Below are 22656 nucleotides of genomic sequence, written 5' to 3'. Positions count from 1 at the left end.
TTTATTTATAACTACAATATAAAGTTATAAACTATATATATTATAAATTAATAATTTATTTATCCTTGAAGTCTAACGATTAAAAATAGAACACAATTCAATATAGATATATGATTCTATTAGTAAATTAGTAGTTACAAATTTGAAAATTTTAAAAATATCAAAAGTTGCATGTTAGTTAATTATCTTATAAATGACATTTATTTCTAATTTTTTTTAGATGAGAATATTTTAGCTGAAGTGGATAGTCTCAAAAGCCTTGAATTTAGTCTCTTTTATATAGTAGGATTGGAGACGCAATGTGCTACATCATGCGTTATCCCCTCGTAGAATTTTTTTTTTTTTTTTTTTTAAGATTGAGTGTCTAAATGTTTCTCTTTTTAATTATTTGTATCCAAACTTTCCATTGGGTTGATTCAATGACAATTTTGCAGTCGTTAAAAAAAACATTTATGGGTGAATCTGTATGTTTTTAATAGTAACTGATAGTCGGAATAAAGAAAAAGAGACTACAGTTTTCCTCCAAGTCTCCAATAAAAATTAAAAAGAAAAGACTAAACATTTGCAGAAATAACATCTCTGAGATCTCTAAAATAATGCAATGGTACCTAACAAGTAACAATACAACAGATAGATAGGAATAACTCAAAATTCAGATCACAAGTTCAGCTTCTGTAAATGTGAGTCAAAGGGTTATCACAAACGACCACCACCATCATCGTCTTTTCTTGGATGGTTTCTTCGACTCATCTTTGGTGCTAAAAACTCTAAAACGCCATCCGTCCAGCGAGCCTACTCTCTGAGATACGTCTGTCTATGGCTTCATTTATCGAGTTCATCTGCAACCATTTCAAAAACAGTAAACGCGGTTCTGAGTAAAGAAAGGTTGGATGCTTTATAAAAAAGGCTACAAAGAGTTTTCTTTTCTTTTTATTCTTCGAGACTGTGATTGTGCAAAGCTACAAAACTTTGCAAACTTGAATGAAAATAAAAGAAGCTGACCTGGTTTGAAACCAAACCTGTTTGAGTGTGATCTTGTGGAACCAATCACCACAATTTCATTTAATACAAGACAAAGAGCAAATAGGATACAAAATGAAGAACTAGCAGATACAAAACACGATGTTCTTTACTACCAATTGCAAGTACTTTACAAGCTACACAAACCTATGTCCTTACTCTCATAATATAAACTGAAACTACAAAGGTACCTCTTAGCATAGAAACAACAGGCTCTGGAGTTTATAAAAATAAAGCAAACTCTCCTTTAACTTTAAAATCAGAACTTACCTGGCTGGTTTCATCATGGACTTTGTACTTAGGTAAGGACATTCTTCTTTCCTCCTGCAAATACAGACACATCGAGTCAGATTATTAAATGATTCGTTAATGACACTAGTAGAACATGTATAGGAAGGAAACTAACCATAGACATGGCTTCATCATCCCATACAAGATAGACCTCATTAGGCTGAGAGCTAGGAGCTTTATTTGCAATCACAGGAGGTGGACCGATTGAAGGACCACTAGTGTTTGGACCAGAAGCATACGAATGAGAATTATTTCCACCCACTGCAACACAACATTAAAAGAGGGTTTAAAAAAACAAACAGCTGAGCTGAGTCAAATGCAAGCAATTGATTCTAAGAACAAAGACAGAACCTGGAAATGAGTTGTTAGGCGGCTGCTGAGCCCCACCAACGGGAAGGGGAGCAGAAAACGGAGAAGCTTGAGAAGGAGTGGTGTTATTCACAACAGGGAACAGAGGTTGAGAAACCGGCATTGCAGGAGATGATGGTTGAATCCCAGGAGGAGCAGGAGCTGATGATGGCATATTCATCCCCATACCATGAACAGGAAAGAGTTGTGGTGGTCGATACCCTAAATGGGGAGGTGGAGGAACAGAACCTGGTGGATACCATTGTTGTGGACGGGGAGGAGGAGGCATAGGCCATCCAGGACCAGCTGGACGCATAGGAGGACCAGGATAGTACCTGTTCACACAAAAGTATTTAACATACGGAACCCAAAGTAGAACGGTTCTAAGGAAACATCACTTAGCATGTATCAGATACTAAAGACAAGATCTGACTATCTTACAAGACCAGGAAAGAGAAGGAATATAGATTACATACATTGGTCGCGCAGGCACAGCACCAGGCACTTGTTGGGGTTGATATACCATTCCGTATGGTCTAGGAACTGCAGCACCGAGAGGGACGGAAGGAATATCAATTTTTGCAACTTTGGCAGGAGACTCTTCCTCTGCAGAAAACACCAACGTCAGGTATCAACATATGCGACAATGTAAACAATACATCTCAGCTCAACTCTTTACCTTCTTCTCCGTAGTGAGCAGCCAAGACATCTGGTGGGATTCCTTGCATTCCATATATCTCAATATCAGTTGAATCTCTACCTTCTTTCGAATTAGGCACCCTTGTTCAGAAAATTAAAAACAATGTCACGGAATTAGAATAAATCAAACAAAATTCAGACAAAATCCAGCCATGACAAGAACTCAATTAATCTTTCCCTAAACTTGTCTTCCCCAAAAAAATCAAAACTTGTATGGAATTAACCAAACCCTGGAAAGAGCTAACGCAATAAAGATTCAATTATTTCAAAGTTCCCAGCAAACATGCACATTAGAGAAGGAACATACTTGGTGACATTCTCTTTATGAACCTGGAGGACATGAATGACCATGCCGCTAGCTGTGGAGAGCTTCTTGTGGCAGACATGGCACTTGAAGTGTTTGGCTTTCTGGTGCTGCACGAGAATCTTCTCGTCGTCGAACTCTCTGTCGCAGTAATAGCACCACACCTTCTCCGTGGCTCTCTTCTTCTTCTTCCCCATCACTCAAAAACCCCTTCTACTCTGTGTTTATTGAATAATCTCAAATCCAATTGAAACCTGCCCCTCTCTTGCTTCTCGTCTTCCTTCCTTCCTTCCCCTCGCTAGGGTTTCTTTTCGGACAAAGGCGTTTTCTCGATTTCTTTTGCGATCTCGCAGATTCTCTTGTCTGTCTTATGTTAACCCTTTTTTTTTATCTTCCGTTACTCTCTTTTTATTTATAGAAAAGGACCTTTCTTATGTAATTTTGCGTAAAATCCCATATACTTTGAAAATTGAATATTTACCTCCATATATTATATTTATATATCTATCGATCCTTATATATTAAAAGAAACTCATTATAAACTTTTAACTATAACACGTATCACTAAAATGATTATTAGAATTATTAAAGAATTAAGTTGGTTCATATAAACATATTAGGTTGAGATCCACGTAAAAGTGAGATTGGTGTAAAAAAAAATCTAAGGCAGGCTTGTTCAATACGGGTTTCGATATAGTTTCAGTTCAGTTTTTTAATATTTTAGTTTATAAAAATTAGATACCATATCTATTTTGGTTTGGTTCAGGTTATAATTATTGGTTTTTGGTTTATTTGTTTTTATACAAAAACTTAAATTATATTTATCTTTTATAACATTTTAATTTAGTTTTATAAGATTAAAATTTGAATTTATTAAACAGCACTGTTATTTATAAATATGATTTTTTTCTATTTTATCTAACTATTCGAAATAAATATTAAATAAATTATAATTTTAATAATTTCATAGGATGAAAAAAGATTAATAATATCATAATATAATTAAATAACTAAATTTTAGCACATAAAATAAATATCAATGAAAGTCTTTACTTAAAATAACAAATTATTCAAATTAGCATCCTAAATATAAGATCATATCAATAAAATAAACAACATATATATATACTATCAATTATATTATGTAATTGACATATTACTATATTTTAATTAATCGGTTTATTTTGTTTGATTTATATACTGAACCATATTCATATACCATTTTTTTTTAAATAACATATATTTTGTTTATCAGTATTACCAAATCTAAATTACATTTTCTATTTCGGTTTGGTTTTTAGCCGATTGGCCACATTTAATTGAAAGAATAAATTCACACATAGTTCGCAAAAGTGTTTCTTGTGATAACTCTTACTGTAATATAATCAAAGTTTTTTATTTTTTAATTAAACCTAAAATAATTTACAAAATAAATCACATATTAAACCGAACGTAATATATAATGTTTTATATATCAATACTATTAAAACAACAACATGTCCAATTGATAAATGTTTGGTCCAAATAACATATTTTATAACTGCATCTAAATTAACCACTTCCACTAACAACGAATTTTATGCAACCGTAATATTCGTTTTTTAAAAAACTACCCGTAATTTACCTCATCCTATTAAAAATTGAGAGGTATAATATTATTTATTAGTACGAAACTTATACGTGATTATATAGACTTCATGAAATATTCCTTTGACGATCAACTATTCCACATACAAATGATTAATAGCAATACCTACCTATACAGCCCAAATACAAACCCACTTTTAATAATTTGTGTTAGTTTTAGACAAAAATAAATCATATTTATTAGCTTAATAATATTTTTTTTCAGCGTTAGTTTTATAATATATAATTATAAATATTTGTTATTATCATGATATACAACTACCAACAGCCCATGAGTAAAAATTATAGCAAATATATATAACTTAATTATATATAGTTTTCAAAACAGATTAAAATTTAGACCAATACAATAAAAATTCATGAATCAATTAAGATAAACAAGAAATATAAATAGTTTTTTGTATAAGAAAATTAAATTATTTAATCTATCTATTCTATTAAATTAGAAACATGATCAGTTGATATTATTATGGAAGTATTATTTATAAAAATATATTCTACGGGTTTTAGTTTAACGGGTTTTAAATAGGTTATTCGATTAAAAATATTTGTTAAATGTTTAGTGAAGACCTTATTAACCCATTTACATATATATATATTTAAAAAAATATATTAAAAATTATCTTTCAAATATTTTTCAAAACTTTTGTTCGGTTTTCTGTGCGTGTTGGATTTGATATTGGTTTTCGGATATCACTTAAGAACCATTCGAGTATATATGCCAAATCTAATAGATTATGAAACTTTGATTTTTGGATACGAATCTTTTTCTTGACTAATTATGTTAGGTAACTACTAAGAAAATATAATATGTTGCAAATTTTAGAAATAAAGTTTTAAAATAATTTCTAAAATACATATGACATATAATTATGCAATTTGACATATTTAATATAGTTACCAAAAATTATATTAAATTAAATTAATACTAAAAACAAATATGATTACAAAAATAACACAAATACAAAAATTAAAATTTTCAAAAAAAAAACAAAAAATATACCCGTCCTTTAAAGAATCTAGTTTTCTTTAAAGAATCATATCTTCTAAATATATACATTCATTTCCATAAATATATTGATTTTTTCTGTATGTTGGGATATAGTTGTGACGATATATTTGAATCATATATACTTTGGCACAAAGATAGAAAGAAAGATACGTCTTATTTAATACAAATAAGTTTTATATTGCCGAATACAGATTTGAAGTCAAGTTTTTTTACAAAAAAAAAAATTTGAAGTCAAGTTGTATATCACGTGTATTTGGTACTTGGTCTACACTTTCTCACTAAGCTAATAAAAAAAATTGATTTCTAAAATTGACGGACCATTATCTTGATCTGGTCCGGTATTAAAAAAAATAGTTGAATAATTTACTAAAATTGATTAAACAACTACATGTATGTTTTGGCGTTGCACCATCATCCTAATATTCAAACATATATGTTTTGGACATGCCCTAACATGCAATTCAAAAGCGACAAAATATTGTTTTGTACATGAAATTGCAACTTATTACAGAATAACCAAATAGTTGAAACAAATATGTTTTGAGCATTACAATATATAACTATCTTAAAAAAAACAATGCAGAAAACTATTATTATATTTTAGTGCAAGGGATATGGTAGTGGGTAGTACAAAATTCATAATAGAACAATATTATTATCGTGATGGTTATCATCCTTCTCCTTTTGTCCTTCTCCTTTTGTTGTTTCTAACTCACCGTGCATGGTTATCATCCTTCTCCTTTTGTTGCTTCTAACATGTACTTATCTACTCAGCCTCCAATACAAAGTCTTCACTACACGTGACGCACAGGCACGGGACGTTCTCACGTATAATCAGTGCCAAAGCCAAGTGTCCAGACCATGCCGAGATTCTTAGACTGGACCAAGCACGCTCAACTCGATACATTCGAAACTATCGAAGAAGCTCACATATCGAGTCAGGCAAAGCAAGTCAACGGATCTACCTTCTAAAGACGGAAGCACATACGGATCAGGAAACTATGTAGTAACTGTCGGAATCGGAACACCAAAAATTCGATTTGTCTCTGATCTTGACACAGGAAGCGATCTGACGTGGATTCAATGCGAATGTTGAATAATGCCTATTTGTTCTCAAATCACAAAAATAAAACGTGGGAAAAGAAAGTAATAAGTTAATAATAAGATAAATGGAGAAAGATTCAGAGAGTTTTGTTCTCCGTATAAAAAAAAATCAGTTCTCTGCTTCATCTTTCTCTACTTCATCTTTCTCTACTATTGTCTCACTCTTACGCTCTACACACAAACATTCCTCTGTTTTCTTTTCTTTGAACAAGACCAAAAACAGAACAAGAAAAACATGAAGAAAACCTGCAATTTTCTGCAGTTTGCAACATGGTATCAGAGCTCCTGCTGATCTCTGGAGCCTTGCTGAACAAGACCGAAGAAGCTTGAACAAGTCTGAACAAGAAAAGAACAAGACAAAACCAAAAAAAATTAAAAGAACAAGAAGGAGAAACACACATGGCGTCAAACCTGCAATCTTCACAAATCGTGTCTGTCTTTGAAGGACATAACTATGAATTTTGGGCAGCTAGGATGAAGACAACTCTATGAACAGAGAGCTTTGGGAAATGGTTGAAGAAGAACTCCCTGAACCACCATCTAGATCACCGGAGATGTCTGGAGCTGATTATGCAAAAGAGGTTGGAGACTGGCGATCCCGTAAGGCGAAAAACACAGCAGCTCTACAACTCATTCAATTTGCTGTAGCTAATGTTGTCATTGACAAAATTCTTTCTGCAACCTCAGCCGAGCAAGCATGGGAGCTACTTGAACATTCCTATCAAGGTAATGAAAAAGTAAAGATGGTTAGACTACAAGCCTTGAGAAGAAATTTTGAGAATCTGAAAATGAAGGAAGGAGAAAAGGTCAAGCCTTACTCTGAAAGAATCCAGGCTGTAGCTAATCAAAAGAGAGCTCTAGGTGAAGGAAGATCAAACTTTGATTTGGTGGTTAAGATTCTAGCTTCTATGCCCAAGAGCTATGCTCCATTGTCATCACTGATGGAAGAAACTAAAGATTTCAAGACAGTAACATTTGCTGAGTTGGTGGGATCTTTGGAAACTCATGAGAAGAAGTTCTTCCCTGAAGATGAAGAAAATGGTGAAGGTGCATTCCATGCATGTTTTAGAAACTTGAAAGTCAGAGACCATGGCAAGACAAGCTCATGGAAGACAAGCTCATGGAAGACAAGCTATAGAGGAAAAGGGAAGAAGTGGTGTAGCTTCTGCAAGAAAGACAATCACAATGAAGATGTCTGCTATCTAAAGAATGGAAGAAAGTAGCCAGACTTCAACAAAAACAAAGGTAGAAGTGAATGCTACACCTGTGGAAAGCTTTGTCACTTTTCAAGAGAATATGCTCCATTGTCATCACTGATGGAAGAAACTAAAGATTTCAAGATAGTAACATTTGCTGAGTTGGTGGGATCTTTGGAAGCTCATGAGAAGTTCTTCCCTGAAGATGAAGAAAATGGTGAAGGTGCATTCCATGCATGTTTTAGAAGCTTGAAAGTCAGAGACCATGGCAAGACAAGCTCATGGAAGACAAGCTATAGAGGAAAAGGGAAGAATTGGTGTAGCTTCTGCAAGAAAGACAATCACAATGAAGATGTCTGCTATCTAAAGAATGGAAGAAAGTAGCCAGACTTCAACAAAAACAAAGGTAGAAGTGAATGCTACAACTGTGGAAAGCCTTGTCACTTTTCAAGAGAATATGCTCTATTGTCATCACTGATGGAAGAAACTAAAGATTCCAAGACAGTAACATTTGCTGAGTTGGTGGGATCTTTGGAAGCTCATGAGAAGAAGTTCTTCCCTGAAGATGAAGAAAATGGTGAAGGTGCATTCCATGCATGTTTTAGAAGCTTGAAAGTCAGAGACCATGGCAAGACAAGCTCATGGAAGATAAGCTATAGAGGAAAAGGGAAGAAGTGGTGTAGCTTCTGCAAGAAATACAATCACAATGAAGATGTCTGCTATCTAAAGAATGGAAGAAAGAAGCCAAACTTCAACAAAAACAAAGGTAGAAGTGAATGCTACAACTGTGGAAAGCCTGGTCACTTTTCAAGAGAATGCAGAAGCAAGAAACCAGAACAAGCACAAGTGTCTCATCAACAAGAAGAAGCAGACGATAATCACTTGTTCACCGCAAGACAGGATGATCAAGAGCCATTTGAAGAGAACTTATGGCTCATTGATAGTGGGTGCACTAATCACATGACTCCAAACGAAAAGGTATTTTCCAGAATCAACACAAACATCAAAGTTCCAATAAGAGTTCGTAATGGAACTGTGTTAATGACCAAAGGAAAAGGAGACGTTGAAGTCATGATAAAGAAAGGCAAGAGAATCATTCGAGATGTTTTTCTTGTGCCAACACTTGCAAAGAATCTGTCAAGTGTCCCTCAGATGATTGAAAATGGATATCAAGTTACCTTTAAGAAAAGATGTTGCATCATACATGATGGTGCTGGAAGAAAGATAGCGGAAGTGGAGATGGTGAACAAGAGCTTTCCCATCAAGTGGTCCTCAAGTCCTGAAAAAGCAATGGTGGCAAAACATGAAGTTGCAGAATTATGGCATCAAAGGCTTGGGCACACTAGTTACTCAAATCTGAAGATCTTGCAGTCAATGGATATGATTCTGAATTTTCCCAAGTTCGTGGTGGAGAAGGAAGGTTGTGAAAGCTGTATTCTAAGCAAACATAGTCGTGATTCATTCCCAAAAGAATCAGAGACAAGAGCAACAAAGAAACTTGAGTTGATTCACAGTGATGTGTGTGGACCAATGCAGGTTTATCAATCATCGGGAGCCGATATTTGACGGCTTTGTTCCATTCTAAGCTTCAAGCGGCGTCTTGTTCTCAAGTGCTTTGGTTGGAATTATGTTCTGAATGTAAGCTGCTGTATGGACAGCTTCTGCTCAGAACTTCACTGGTAAGTCTTTAGCTTTGATCATGGCCCTTGCCATCTCAACTAGACTTCTGTTTCTTCTTTCCGAGACACCATTTCAGATCTTCTGTCTGATCTAATCTTCTTTATCTTGCAGCTAGCTTGATTTTCAACAAGGTTTTTGAACTTTTTGAAGGTTTAAAAGACTTCTGATTTTGACTTCACGAAATAAATCTAGACCATCCTTGTTGCATATGAATGTGAGGATGACAAGTCTAAGAAAGATGGTCTAGATTTATGTACACATACCAGATGAAAAGAGAAAGAAGTGGGATGACAAGTCTAAGAAAGCAATCTTTGAAAAGGATGGTCTAGACTTGTCATCCCACTTCTTTCTCTTTTCATCTGGTATGTGTACATAAAGCTTAGAATGGAACAAAGCCATCAATGACAAGGATGGAACAAAGCTTAGGTGTGTATGTTATGTACACATACCTGATGAAAAGAGAAAGAAGTGGGATGACAAGTCTAAGAAAGCAATCTTTGTTGGCTATAGCTCTCAAACTAAAGGCTACCGAGTCTATTTGCTGAAGGAAGACAAGATAGACGTTTCAAGAGATGTGATATTTATAAAGAAGTCTTTTCTGAGAAGATTTTCTTGTAAATCTTTTCACGCAGAAGATTATTATGGTAAAACTCAATACATGTTTTTTTGTTTAGTCGTAAGGAGGTTGTTGTAATTTCACTAGCTTTTTTGGTTACTTTTGTATTTGATTGAATTTGAGATACACTTTTGTATTCAAAATCAAGTTTTGAGTCATTTTTGGCAATTTTCCTAATAAACAAAGTAGCTAGTTTTTGTTTTTAATAACACTATGTATGATTTATAAAGTTTTGGATTTAAATTGGTGAAATATTGATATTGAATATAAACAAAATAAGACTGTTGAATTTAAAAAAAAAAATTTTATAGTATCTTATCCGACCTTGTAAGTCCGATCCGAACAAATCAGCTAACTTTTTGGTGTTTGGTCAACAATTTGCTAATTTCTATATCAATCTGATTTCTTTGTTTTCTTGACAAAAATTTCTTTGTTTTTGGTCAAACTTAACCAAATTATGTATCAAGAAAAAGAATATATAGCTATTTTCAAAAGGAAAAATTATAAATAGAGGATACATGTTCATTGTTTCTCACATGCAAAAAAAAAACAAACAACAATCTTCGCAACACACAAATCAAAAATATTACACAAAACATGGCTGCAAAATATAATTCAGTGATTGTAATAGTCTTTATGGTGGTGATGATGATAATGGCGATGGAAAAAGTTGACGGAGAAACATCCGCTGAATGTCGTGACCGTTGCAGTCAAAGTTGTGCCATGACTGGGGCGCTTCCGGCCAAATGCCTCCAGAGTTGTTACAGTAGATGCCAAGGCTTACCATCTCATACAATAGGTAACTATTTCTTTATGTTTATTTTAACCAAAAAAATAAGACAAATTTTTTTTAAAAAAATGCCAAAACAAATGTAGTATTTATGATTATTGTGATGTTTTATAACTATAGAAAGTATATTTCCTCTTTTTATCAACGAATATATTTTTAGATTGAATTTGAATAAACGATACGATTGTTTCAATTAAATGATTGGAATAGACATCTCTTTGAATACAAAAGATGAAGTATCATTCATTAGTTTTTTTTTTTTTGAAAAAATAGTATCACTCATTAGTTAAGTGGTTTAAATCTAAAAAAAAATAATTGCATTGTCTGTTCGAATAAATTTCATATAATGTGTTTAAGCAATATAACCTTGTAGGAATATGTCCCACAGAGAATTATTTTCAAACACAATATATTGTATAAAGATTATTGCATTGCAGGGTATTATTTCATTGTTAATTTTTTTAAAAAAATTATACTATTTTACAAGAATTTTATTATAAATAAAATAAACGATGTTTTCACTTTGGAAATGCAGGCATAGAAGAAATGAAGTCATGAATCAGTGTAGGACTCTTGGAAATTACATTTATAAGAAGCATGAATCAATTGTAATAATATTAAATAAAAATAAACTTAAAACCACGTATCCCTTTTTATATATATCATCAAAATTTATTCAAATTAGAATTAAAAAATAACATAAACGATATAATATGTTTGTGAATATAAGACCTCGCAAATTTTCTCGAATCAATTTTTATGATTTGTTAGTTTTCAAAGCCATATATTGGGCGTCCTCGACTCCTCTTTGTTATTCCCAGAGTTTGATTCCGTAACTTAAACTTGTATAGTTGTATGTTCCCTTCCTCTACTACTACTTTGTTTTCTTTTTTTTTTAACACTTTGTTTTATTGAACTGATTTGAAACATATTACATCATAGAAGAATACGACAAAACGATAATGAGAAACTAATGATTCTTCTGCAACAGAAGCTCGTGAGAATAATCATCATTGATGACACATTAGCCATATCAAACTAGTCTTATTATAGAATAAAGTAGCAGACGGACTTCTAATACCTTATCAAAAACACGACAATCTCATCGTCTAAATAGGTCTTCATCTTCAATTGCCTTTATCAATTTTGTGAAGGAATATTGACACTACTTTGTTTTTGTTTTCTTCTGTGAAGGAATATTGTTGTTTCCGTAACTTAAACTTGTATAGTTTGTATGTTCCCTTCCTCTACTACGACTACTTTGTCTTCTTCTGTGAATGAATATTGTTGTAATTTCACAAAAGCTATTTCTATTGTACTTCCCGAAGATCGTTTATCCACCAAGTCTTAACTAACCCAGCAATCGAATTGATTGTTTCAGCAGATTTGTTTCCACTCGCAACTTAAAGAATGCTTTCAAAATCTATCAAAAACGTAAGAGTAGACCACATGTCCTTAGGAGTATACCATATCTTGTTCTTATTTTCTTCTCAGTAGCTGACACTTGTTTTGCTCTTTGGAGGAGGTAGTCTTTCTATCGCCCAGCTTGGACAATCATTTAGCCACAGACCCAAACCGGTATCTTTGTGCTTAAAATCCGGAGCTTTTTCATTTCTCTACATTCATTAGAGTTAAAAAACAATTAGTACCCTGCAGTAAATATGTGAAAAAGTATTTATTCAAAGGTTATTTAACATTTTTCCCCACCTTGTTCAACCTGTTGTCCCACCATTTATTCATGTTTTCCACCAAGTCCTTCCATGATTCGTCTCCGGCTACACATATTTTACAGAAGCAAAGATTGGTTTATACAAAGAAGAAAAATAAATTTCAGTTTCAACAGAAAGAGAATTATATCCTTACCCTTTGCTTGTTTAGCGTATTTTGACCTGACAGGAACGTGGAACTTCAGGGCTTTAAGATCAGACAATATCTCATTGGGAGCCTTGTTAAGCCAAAGCGCTTCAGTCCCGTCTTTCTTCTTGAAATCAGGGTGTCTTGGGTTTACCTATAGACATATGAATTAAGCAAAAAAAAAAAAGGAACAACTTTGGCAAAATCTATCACCGAATGTAAAAAATCTATTACCGATCCGTTCTGTTTGCTTTCGCGGTAATCACACCATTCATCCGGTTTACCAACAAGATCGAACCAAACATCAGTTTGAGAATCTGTTTTCTTAAGAAGGCTAGCTAAAAGAAACAAGAAAACGAATGGTTCATCAGTTTTAAATAGCCAATCCCATAATGGGAAGAAACATGGTCAACACAATTAGACGCTTACCAGAATGCTTAAGCACACTTTCTTTTTGTTCCAACGGTGGCAAGACTTTAGGTAAGGTTTTAGAACCCTGAATGTAGTGGAGATCACGAACCATTATCTGAATCATGGAAACAAACATTAAAAAAAAAAGAACTAATAATCCAAGCCAAAACTATAATAAACTGGTATCCTAACATGAACATAAGCTTGATCAGGCTTTGCTCCAGCTATCTCACTGGCATCCACAAAGATCTGTCCCGTGATATGAAGCCGATCGTTTTTCTTCAAGTGACAGTTGGCAGTATGAGCCAAATCCCCTTCGAATATTACTGGAATCCTGATTACAGTTGAATTCAATTTCAATGGCTTCGATTTTTGGGTTTGAATTAAAAAAAAAAGTTTTCTTTTAAGCCGAACCAGAATTTATGAGCTGAATCCGAGTTTGGATCCGACCCGGAACCAGATGGAGGTCCGTGAGTGATGACGGTGCCTGCCCAGAAGCTTCCGTCGGGCTTGGCGTGGAACTCGACGTGTTGGTTCACGTACCCAATCAGATCGGTAGAGTTTGCGATTTTGGGTTGGTACGGTATCTCAGTCGGTTTTGGCCACGTGGCCGGCGACACTGATTTCTCAGTGATGCTTCCTCCGTTATTACGGCTACTACTTTTCTTCGCGGAGAAGGTTGAGAGACATTGCTGAGACAGAACCCATGATTGTCTAGCTCTTGAATTCAACAAGGGTCTTGTTGATTTCGATAGTGATCGTGCAAGAAACTGCATTTTCGCGAAACGATTGAAGTTTTAGGGTTTATGGGGTTTTTCTTTTAAGCCACCCCTTTTCTCGGCAACCTTTCGTTATGAAACGCTGTAGTTTCGTTGCAAAATGACACTTTCCCACTTGAGGAACGTTTTGTAATAATAAGAGTAAGCACGAGTGTTCGGGTATCCCCCATCCGATCCGATCCGCCGTATTATAGGTTTTTTGATTCAGTCTTCAAGCTTTTTAATAAGAGTTAGTAGATTTTTTGGATTCGCCTCGTGACCATTTTGAAAACAAGAGAAATAAATAGGAAAAAATATATAAAAAAAAGAAAATTGCAAAAGTGAAAAGAAATAGTTGTTCATCTCAAATTTAATAAGTAATAAACTTTTTTTATTTCTCTGCAAAAAAAAATTTGCAGAAAATGAAAAAAAAATTATTCCTTGTGAATTGAGATATTTTTTAGAAACGTTAGAGAATGCATTATTTCTCGTCGTTTCGTGGTCACCGTTCATGCCCTTTGAGTTTTAATCAATTTTTAAACTCATTTTAAATTTAATTAATAACACTTCGGATTCATGTAAGAACATGAAATTTAGTATTTAAAATAACTAGGTTTTAATTGAGTTTTTCTAATTATGTTTCTCTGATAAGATATTTAATGAACTAACATCTTAGTTGTTTTAGTAATTGTTTTGGTATAATATATAGCAATAAAATTTTATAAATATTACTATATTTTGATCCGCTCTTTTAAAATGCAGAAATAACTTTTTAATAAAACAAAAATAATTTTTAATAAAATTCAATCTAATAAAAAAATTGGAATTTGATATTTTATTTAGTGTAGATATTATTATTTAATTATTATTTTGTATTTAACGTAAATATGAAAAACATATATGATATAACATTATTTTGTTTGTCAAAATTGTGAACATGTACCGTAAAAAAAGAATAAAAAAAGATCAAAGCATAACATACACTGCAGAAGAACGGCGATGTTCGTATTATATATGTTCATTCAACTAACAATTTGGCTGAATTATTCAACAAGGCATTATTCACTGCTACTTCTACGAAGTTGGTTCCAAAATTAGTTTAGTTTGGTTTGTCTTTAGTTTGGTTCGGTTGTTTGGTTTGTTTGTAGTTTTAAGTTCAACCGAATTGGTTTTTAGTTTTTTTTTTTCATTTGGTTACGAAAATATAATTTATATAAAAAAAATCATCACAATAAAAATCTAAAAAATGTAATCTAATAATTTTATATTATTATCTTTGAAAATAATATAAATATACTAGGTAGGTTTTCGTTTTTGATGATAGTGCTTAAGATTCATATTGACTTATTTTATTGTTAGTTGTGTTTCTTCTATTCTTTTAAAAGTAAAATGTATAAAATTATGTTTACTTGTTTTGGTTTATCCCAAATATTAATATTTTTAGTATATTTAGTACTATAATTAACATTAAACCAAATCAGTCGGAAAAGTGTGGCGAATTTCGTCATTTCGGTGAAATATCGGATCTCTGAAAAATCTTAAGTTATTACTCATTTCGGCTTTGAATCGACAAATCTACATATGATTTATAAAGTTTACATGAAAAGAGCAAGAAGATGAAGAAAATTAATCTATAACTCGTCAGAATGGGAGAGCCGTCGAGCTTATAGTTGCAGAAAACCTAAAGTGTAAAAAAGAAGATGACATATAAATGACAGAATTACCCTTCATTTATCCTAAACATTAAAAATCGTATAATATAGCTCTTTCCTATAATCGAATCCATGTTTATCTTCTGCTTAAAAGAATTCTCAACCACTACACTAAGTAAACTTCGATGTATTTCATTACAACTATATACTATATAACCAAAAGAAATCGCCGATTAGTTCCTGCAAAATCCCCGATTTCTTCATTCAACGCTAGGCGTAAGCCGAGCGCACGTGTAACGCCTAGCGAGTTTCCGAACAGGGACTTTAGTTACAAACTCCCCAGATTATATTTACGGAGCTAATTTATAAATCGAATGTTATACGTGGGTCATAAGTATGTATTTCAAATATTCAATTCATATTAATTTTGAAATAATATCTAATAATAAGTATTTAAAATGTAAATAAATACCTTAAATATCTAATTTTGTATAAATAAGTATATATTCTTTTGTTTTGCTTTTATATTTTAGATTTTATGTTGGGCTATCCGATCTGATATAATCCGAAGATATATAATTATTTTATAAATTCTAGGATGTGATACAAATCGATCGAGAAAGTAGATCTTGAAGTTGGTCCGGCGAGCGGCCGGCGCGTGAGCGTGCGTGCCGTCGCCGGAGCCCCTAGAGTAGCTTTAAAGATGTTGGTCGTGCGTCTCTCCTTCGTCACCTCCGTCTTCCGCCTTGTCTGAGCTCTGGTTCAGGCCTCCTCTGCGGAGGTTCTGTCTTTGGAGTCAAGACGCGGTCGGGTGAAGGTACGGTGGGGAGAAGCTAAGGGTTTTTAGCCAGTGGATGTTTTTTCTCCGGGAGATGGAGGCTCCTTCAGCTCCGTCGCCGCCGGTTCTTGTCTCCGGGAGGGGAGGCTTTTGCAGCTCCGCCTTCGTCGGTTCTGTTCTCCGGGGGGTGAAGGTTTCTTCAACCTTGCGTTGCCGGTTTGTTGCTCCAGTCTTTTGGTTCGGTCTTTGATTTCGTTGGGTGTGTGTTGGGTGTGTGTGGGGGTCTTTTGGTTCGTGATTCCAAGTGGGTAATGGTTTTGTGCTGTCGGAGGAGCTCTCGATCGGATCGATGATGCTCTCCGAAGCGAGAACAAAGCGTGAAAGAGAAGAGGTGGTCTTGATGGAGGCTTTGCGGTTTGTCCGAGCTCCTGGCCTCCGGTGGTGTATCTCCGGCGACTTCTCGAGATGGTGAAGGTCAGGTTGATGCTGACGTGACGCGTGCCGCACTGAGGGGCGTTATCCTTACACGTGCCGAGCGTCCCTGACCCGTGGGCCGGTTGAAGTCGTTCGGGTTGGTTGTTGGGCCGTAGGGCCGTTTGAGTGTGTGTTTCCCCCATTTGTTTTGGGTTTTGTTGGCTTTTGGTTGGGCCTCGGACTATGTAATTTGGGCTTAAACCCTTTTCAGTTTTTATTATAATAAACTTGACGGGAAAAAAGTGATACAAATCGATCAGGAACCGACGTGTTATATCAGTTTTACGGACCTAGAGTGTCATACAAATTCCCAATAGTATTTTTAGGGGGCTAATTGATAAAACGGAAGTTATACGTGGGTCACATTGTAATTTGCTACTCTTGTTTAATTCGTTGTGCGGAGACGGAAGAGGAGGCTGCAAATCGGATTTGGAGAAACCCTAGAAACCGGCGAGAGAGGTGAAATCTTTGGAGTCGAGACGATGAAGAGCGACTGGTTTAACTTGCATCAGGTCTCTTTCGAGTTCTCTGCGTTTTTTCCCGATCTTTGACTAATATGCCCTCAAACTTTGCAGATTGCGAGAAACTCATTCATAGCTACATCAACCGTGTACGCTTCCACCGAATTGAACTTTGATCGAAGAAGCTTCTGCTTTTTTGCACCAGGTAAGTGTGCTTTAGGATATGATCTGAATTGGATCGAGAATGAAACGGATAAGATAAAACTTAACAACATGTAATTTGTAGACAGATCTGGCTTTGTCGTGTTGAAATCGGAGAAGGAGTTCAACAATGCCCTCAGCAAAGCTCGAGGTTAGAAAAAACAATCATTTATTTTTTAGTTGCTTCACACTCGATATGATTTGCTTAGTAGTATATCTTGTTTTCTTCAGATGGATCTTTGCCTTCGGTCTTCTACTTCACTGCTGCGTGGTGTGGACCTTGTAAGTTTATTTACTTCTCTGAAACCAAGTTTAGGTTCTGGATGGGTTTTTTGTTAATGTGTGACCTTTTAGGCAGGCTTATCGCTCCTGTAATGTTGGAGCTCGGTAAGAAATATCCTCATGTTACTACATACAAGGTCGACATTGATGAGGTATGTTTGCATTTACATATAAGCCACCACTGTTGTGCTTTATGATTGGAAGCTTTTAAGTATAGAAATTGCTGTGGCTGAGCCACACATATATTCGCACCTTCTTCTTATATTCGCTTCTTGTCTATTCGTTAGGGCGGTCTTTCAAATGCTCTTGGGAAGTTAAACGTCTCTGCTGTGGTAAAACATCTTTTTTTTTTTTCTTTCGGAATTTTAATCTGTACATTCTTGGATCAAGCATGTAAATTTGATATGAGCTCAATGTGAGAGCCATCAATCTAATGGGAGACTAATTTTGATGGTTGATGAATGCAGCCAACAATGCAATTCTTCAAAGGGGGCGTCAAGAAAGCAGAGCTTGTAGGTGCAGATGTAATTAAGCTCAGGAGTATCATGGAACATCTGTACAAGTGAGAGAGAGAGACTGTCACCTTGTGTTACATTTTTTTTTGCTGCGCTGCGTCAAAGTAATGCACCAAGTGATTACGAACAAGGAAACAAAAAAAATCTTTGTTGAGATCGTTATGGAGATACTCTCTGTCTCACGGCATTTATTTATCAATGTACATAATTTTGTGATTTTATCAAATAAATTTCATTGCTTTGAGCTATTACTTTGTTCGTTTGTTTTAAAGTTTCGGGCTTCGCCAAGTTCTTCAATTCATAATGCTGTTTGGGGCTTTGTTATTATTTTAAAATTGAAAAAGCTGGACCCAAATAGAATAGCCCAGTGGACTAAACAGAGTCGGGCTGGTCTTAAGAATGGCTCATGGATGTGTAGGAACCTCGAATTTGGCGGATCCGAGTTAAAAATTATTATTACCGAAGAGGAGTTAGATAATGAAAAGAATTACCCCATAAATCAGTTTTGAGTTTATTATTACACAATGAAACAGTTTATGCTATCGAGACAATTTGCACTAGGAGTGGACGCTTTGGTTATTTTCTCAGTTCGGGTTCGGTTCGGTTTGGTTAGTTCGGTTCTAGTATTTTTCCAAATGAAATAAACCATAGTTAGTTTGGTTTGTGTTCGGTTCGGTTTATATTCGGTTTGGTTGGGTTTATTTTCGGATCAGTTTAATTAGGTTATTTTTAGTTTAATTTTTAAAGAAAAATTATGTTTTAAAACATAAATTATGTAAACATAAACTATGTGAACTAAATTCAATATAAAACTGAAACAAAAACTTTTAAAAGTCACAAAAAGTATATAAGAATTAAAAACAAATGAAAGTTTACTAGAAAAAAACCCAACATCATTAGTAATGTCTCTTATGTCATTATTTAAAAGCATGCAATGAATCATCAATATCTCTTATATCATTATTTAAACGTCTACAGTGAATCATCTTCCATGTGATGATGTGGAGAAGAACTTTTGTTTTTTAAATTTTTTTTTTTTTAGGTTTTAGGTTTAGATTTAACATCCACGTTTACATATATAAGAATATGAAAATACAAGCTTTTCTATTTCTTTTAAATAAATTATTTTAATGATTACATATTCGGTTAGAAGAATATATGTTAATGAATGAAAAATGGAAAATATGTGGTTTGGTATTAGAATTTTAGTATATTGGCATTACTAATATTTTTAATTTAAATAATTACAAAACACATTGGTTTCTCAGTTTGGTTCGGTTTTAAACCGAACCGAACCATTCGGGTTGGAAAAATCTTCAACTGAATGGTTTGAAATAGACTTTGGTTCGGTTTGAATCGGTTTCAGTTTGGTTGGTTCGGTTTGACTCGGTTCGGTTCGGTTTTTTTGCCCACCCCTAGTTTCCACTAACAATTTCCCTTTATTCTAAACAAGCTAGTCAGTTTGTAACTAAAGTGGATCCCATATATTTTCTTCTTTGTTTTTTTCTCTTGAGTCCTTTATTTTTCCTCTTGTAAAATGAATGTTGTTTTTCCAGAACATTATTTCCATAAATATGATTTTATAATCAATATATTTATTATCCAATCTATCATTTGAGATATATCAAGTTATATCTCTGATGGTGGTATAATCATGATGTATACAAGCTTTCTCGCTCAATGGATATACCTCTGCCTTGAACTCTAAAACGCGATTCAAAGCTATGGTACTGGTTGCAGAATCATCGGTTTGCCCATTTTTGTCACAGCCACCACCTGTGAGAAGCTCGATAGCAACAATGGCCAACTTTGACATTTTTGAAAATTTGGTCCCTCATCTTTTGTATAATTTGTTTTTGACCTAATACTTTTATTTGTGAAGAAGTCTGTTCTATTTTTCTACCAAACTTCCAAGATTTTGTTTTGTTATGGTTAAGAGTATCAACATTACAAGCATAAAAAAAACATAGTGACATTTGGGGGTTGGCTGAGCAGATGCTGGCGTCCAAAGACACTAATTTCATAAAATTTATATGTGGATAATACTTTATACGATGTACGTGTGGATGTTTGTATTTTGGTAATACATATGGATAATGAAACATTTTATCAGAAAACAATATGTTTGAATTGAAATAGATGTAGATACGACAATGTCATATATATATTTTTTGTTGGTAATGGTATTAAGTATGCATACTTGGTAGATGGACCATTTATATCATGAATTTACTCTTCAATGTTTGAAATATCTTTGTATATATGTACACCAAGAATTAACAAAACATATGTGTGTACACCAAAACAAATATGTACACAACAAAGATTGTACACATGTACACACATATAACGAATGTACACACATATAACGAAGTTAGTGTAAAAAAAAACAATATCAACACCTACACTATCAATAAAATAAGCATTATTCACGAACATGAAAACCAATCCAATCCGTCCACGTAAACCACACATCCATGATCCATGTCCTTATTTGGATTTTTTTTCATTTTTCACATGTCTCACCTGTACACTAGAATTATGTACACACACAATATCTTTGTGTACACAAACATGATGTACACAAATAAAAAAAATGCAATACAACTATTATTTTGAAAAGTTATAGCTATAAATTTGCTAAATTAAGTAACATAATTATTGGGAAAATGTGATTTTAGAGGTTTGTCGTGAAAACGTGATTTTGTGGTTTTGACGAGAAAACATGATTTTGTGGTTTTATTGGAAAACTGATTTAACAATTTTGACAAGAAAATGTAGTTTGCATTTTTGACGTCAAAACATGATATTTACGAATATAATGAGCAAACTCGATCTTATGATACATTCCTTTAGTAATATACAATGTACACATGTGAAAATGTATTCATGTACACATATTATCTTTGTGCACGTGTAATCATGTGGTGAAATTATATGGTGTTGATCTATTATTGTACAAGTAATTTGTGTATATAGTCATTATACATGTGGATATTGGATAATAAAAAATTGTGTACGTTGTATAGTGTACACATCAAATGGCTTCAAAATAAACATTTTAATATGCATTGCATACTAATCTTCAAAAAGTTGGGATTATATTGCACAATTAGAAGTGTGGAGCCAAATTGAAAAGTAACAACGCAAATTTGCAATTTTTAGGGCCAAATTGTAAATAGTTGAAAGGTAAAAGACCAGTATTGCAAATACAAGAACCTTGGTTTAGGAATAGGTCCCATCAAGGTTTGAGAGAACAGATCGCCCCCGGTTTGGTTCGTCGACGGTTGGCAAGGAGAAGAGGGCATGGAGGAAAGCATGACGGAGCTTGACGAGAGCCACCGAATTGAAGACGCTGAGGAAGACGAGACGAGTAGAGTGACCACCTGGTGACAATGGATTGTAGACTCGCCGCAAAGTAGGAGCTTAGAAACAGAGTCGGAGACTAAGCCGGCGGCGGTGCTTGTCGTAGGATGAAGGTCAAGGTGGAGATGAAAAAGAAGAAGATCAAAGTGGAGAAGAAAAAGGTTTTGCTCCAAAATAAGATTATTATCAAGTTTAATCCTCTTTCAGGTCCACCAATAATAAAAACTCTTTTTAAATTTCAAAAATTCAACGAAACCGAACATTTCTAACTAATGAGCACGTAACTGATTTTTTTTAAGGGCAGATTGAGTCTTTTCACTTAAAAACAGCATGTGTAGAGTAAACTTTTTTTGGATGTAATAAAAATTCATAAAATGTCTTATGGTGTAAATGACTCTAGATAATGAGTAGGACCCGATTTGACGGCATAGTACACTACAACACTGTTTTACAGCTACATATAAAATTATTAATCAAGAAGTTAATGAGATATGAGAAGTTGAGAACATTAATTCCTTATTTCTTTCTCTTTGTATTCTAAGAGCATCTGCAGTAGACATAGACAAACAGTTTCTTAACAAAAAAAAATAGTTATTTTAAACATATAATTAGCTTTTATTTTTGTGAATTGTTTCTACCAATACAAAATGCACATCTGTAAATTCAGTGTCTTAAGCAAAGGAGGCTTTTTCATTACAGAATCATGTCCCTAAGCTTTATTCTATTGTGCCAGTTTGGTTAAAATCTGTGTTTGAGACAGATTTGTCTACTGTAGTTCCAAACATTATGGGATGAATGAAAAGTAGTAGTTGAGCCAAAAAAAAAAAAAAGATTGTGCACAAGTACTTTCGGCAAGAGACCAATTCTTCTTTTCTTCTTCATTTCTGTATTATCTCTCTTACTTTTTTACTTTGCATTAATAATTAAGTGGTGAGAGACTCTTTAAAAGACTACCACTAATGGTGCTCTAATGTTTAAGGTACTCACAGCAGTTGAAATTCACTTGTCTCTAGCAAATTTAAAAATATTAAAAGCTGAAAAAAAGAAAAAAAGAGAAACAGAAAGAGATCAAGAATCGTACCGGTGGAAAGAGTTTTTTTACCTTTCTAAAGAAATGGTGAATGCATGTGGCATTAGTTTATAGGTTTTTTATTTTCATTTTTTTAAAAATAATTAATAACTAAATTATGTACAAAA

General features: G+C 33.8%; 3 protein-coding genes across 3 annotated transcripts; 1 reads left to right on the top strand and 2 right to left on the bottom strand.

The window, feature by feature from the left end:
• Nucleotides 1–453: 453 nt before the first annotated feature.
• LOC103840278 (protein SUPPRESSOR OF FRI 4) lies at nt 454–3045 on the bottom strand. The gene is made up of 7 exons (XM_009116776.3): nt 2666–3045; nt 2339–2439; nt 2136–2265; nt 1663–1994; nt 1427–1572; nt 1291–1344; nt 454–839 (listed from the first exon to the last, which is right to left on the bottom strand). The coding sequence occupies exons 1-7, from the start codon at nt 2857–2859 to the stop codon at nt 768–770; spliced, it is 1029 nt and encodes a 342-aa protein (XP_009115024.1). The 5' UTR covers nt 2860–3045; the 3' UTR covers nt 454–767.
• Nucleotides 3046–11997: 8952 nt separating this feature from the next.
• LOC103840276 (protein OSB4, chloroplastic) lies at nt 11998–15950 on the bottom strand. The gene is made up of 7 exons (XM_009116775.3): nt 13387–15950; nt 13165–13306; nt 12991–13087; nt 12796–12899; nt 12571–12715; nt 12415–12482; nt 11998–12323 (listed from the first exon to the last, which is right to left on the bottom strand). Exons 1-7 carry the CDS (start codon nt 13746–13748, stop codon nt 12198–12200), a joined length of 1044 nt encoding a protein of 347 aa, XP_009115023.1. The 5' UTR covers nt 13749–15950; the 3' UTR covers nt 11998–12197.
• A 411-nt stretch (nt 15951–16361) lies between these two features.
• LOC103840275 (thioredoxin O2, mitochondrial) lies at nt 16362–18344 on the top strand. The gene is made up of 7 exons (XM_009116774.3): nt 16362–17146; nt 17210–17300; nt 17382–17447; nt 17528–17578; nt 17651–17730; nt 17866–17910; nt 18046–18344. Exons 1-7 carry the CDS (start codon nt 17117–17119, stop codon nt 18142–18144), a joined length of 462 nt encoding a protein of 153 aa, XP_009115022.1. The 5' UTR covers nt 16362–17116; the 3' UTR covers nt 18145–18344.
• The last annotated feature ends 4312 nt before the right edge of the window (nt 18345–22656 follow it).

The sequence above is a fragment of the Brassica rapa genome, chromosome A09 (assembly GCF_000309985.2).
Source record: "Brassica rapa cultivar Chiifu-401-42 chromosome A09, CAAS_Brap_v3.01, whole genome shotgun sequence".
Taxonomy (NCBI): Eukaryota; Viridiplantae; Streptophyta; class Magnoliopsida; order Brassicales; family Brassicaceae; genus Brassica; species Brassica rapa.
Note: the sequence above shows the minus strand (reverse complement) of the source record. Positions and strands in the feature narration are given on the sequence as shown.

What these genes read in the sequence shown, in the direction of transcription:
- LOC103840278 (XM_009116776.3), bottom strand. Translation starts at nt 2,859, where the DNA reads ATGGGGAAGAAGAAGAAGAGAGCCACGGAGAAGGTGTGGTGCTATTAC. An exon ending in TGCTCACTACGGAGAAGAAG is followed by an intron (nt 2,266 to 2,338) that starts GTAAAGAGTTGA and finishes TGTTTTCTGCAG; the next exon opens with AGGAAGAGTCTCCTGCCAAA. An exon ending in TCCATGATGAAACCAGCCAG is followed by an intron (nt 840 to 1,290) that starts GTAAGTTCTGAT and finishes AAATGGTTGCAG; the next exon opens with ATGAACTCGATAAATGAAGC.
- LOC103840276 (XM_009116775.3), bottom strand. Translation starts at nt 13,748, where the DNA reads ATGCAGTTTCTTGCACGATCACTATCGAAATCAACAAGACCCTTGTTG. An exon ending in GATTCAGCTCATAAATTCTG is followed by an intron (nt 13,307 to 13,386) that starts GTTCGGCTTAAA and finishes AACTGTAATCAG; the next exon opens with GATTCCAGTAATATTCGAAG. An exon ending in AAAGCAAACAGAACGGATCG is followed by an intron (nt 12,716 to 12,795) that starts GTAATAGATTTT and finishes ATATGTCTATAG; the next exon opens with GTAAACCCAAGACACCCTGA.
- LOC103840275 (XM_009116774.3), top strand. Translation starts at nt 17,117, where the DNA reads ATGAAGAGCGACTGGTTTAACTTGCATCAG. An exon ending in ACTGGTTTAACTTGCATCAG is followed by an intron (nt 17,147 to 17,209) that starts GTCTCTTTCGAG and finishes CAAACTTTGCAG; the next exon opens with ATTGCGAGAAACTCATTCAT. An exon ending in TGCTGCGTGGTGTGGACCTT is followed by an intron (nt 17,579 to 17,650) that starts GTAAGTTTATTT and finishes GTGACCTTTTAG; the next exon opens with GCAGGCTTATCGCTCCTGTA.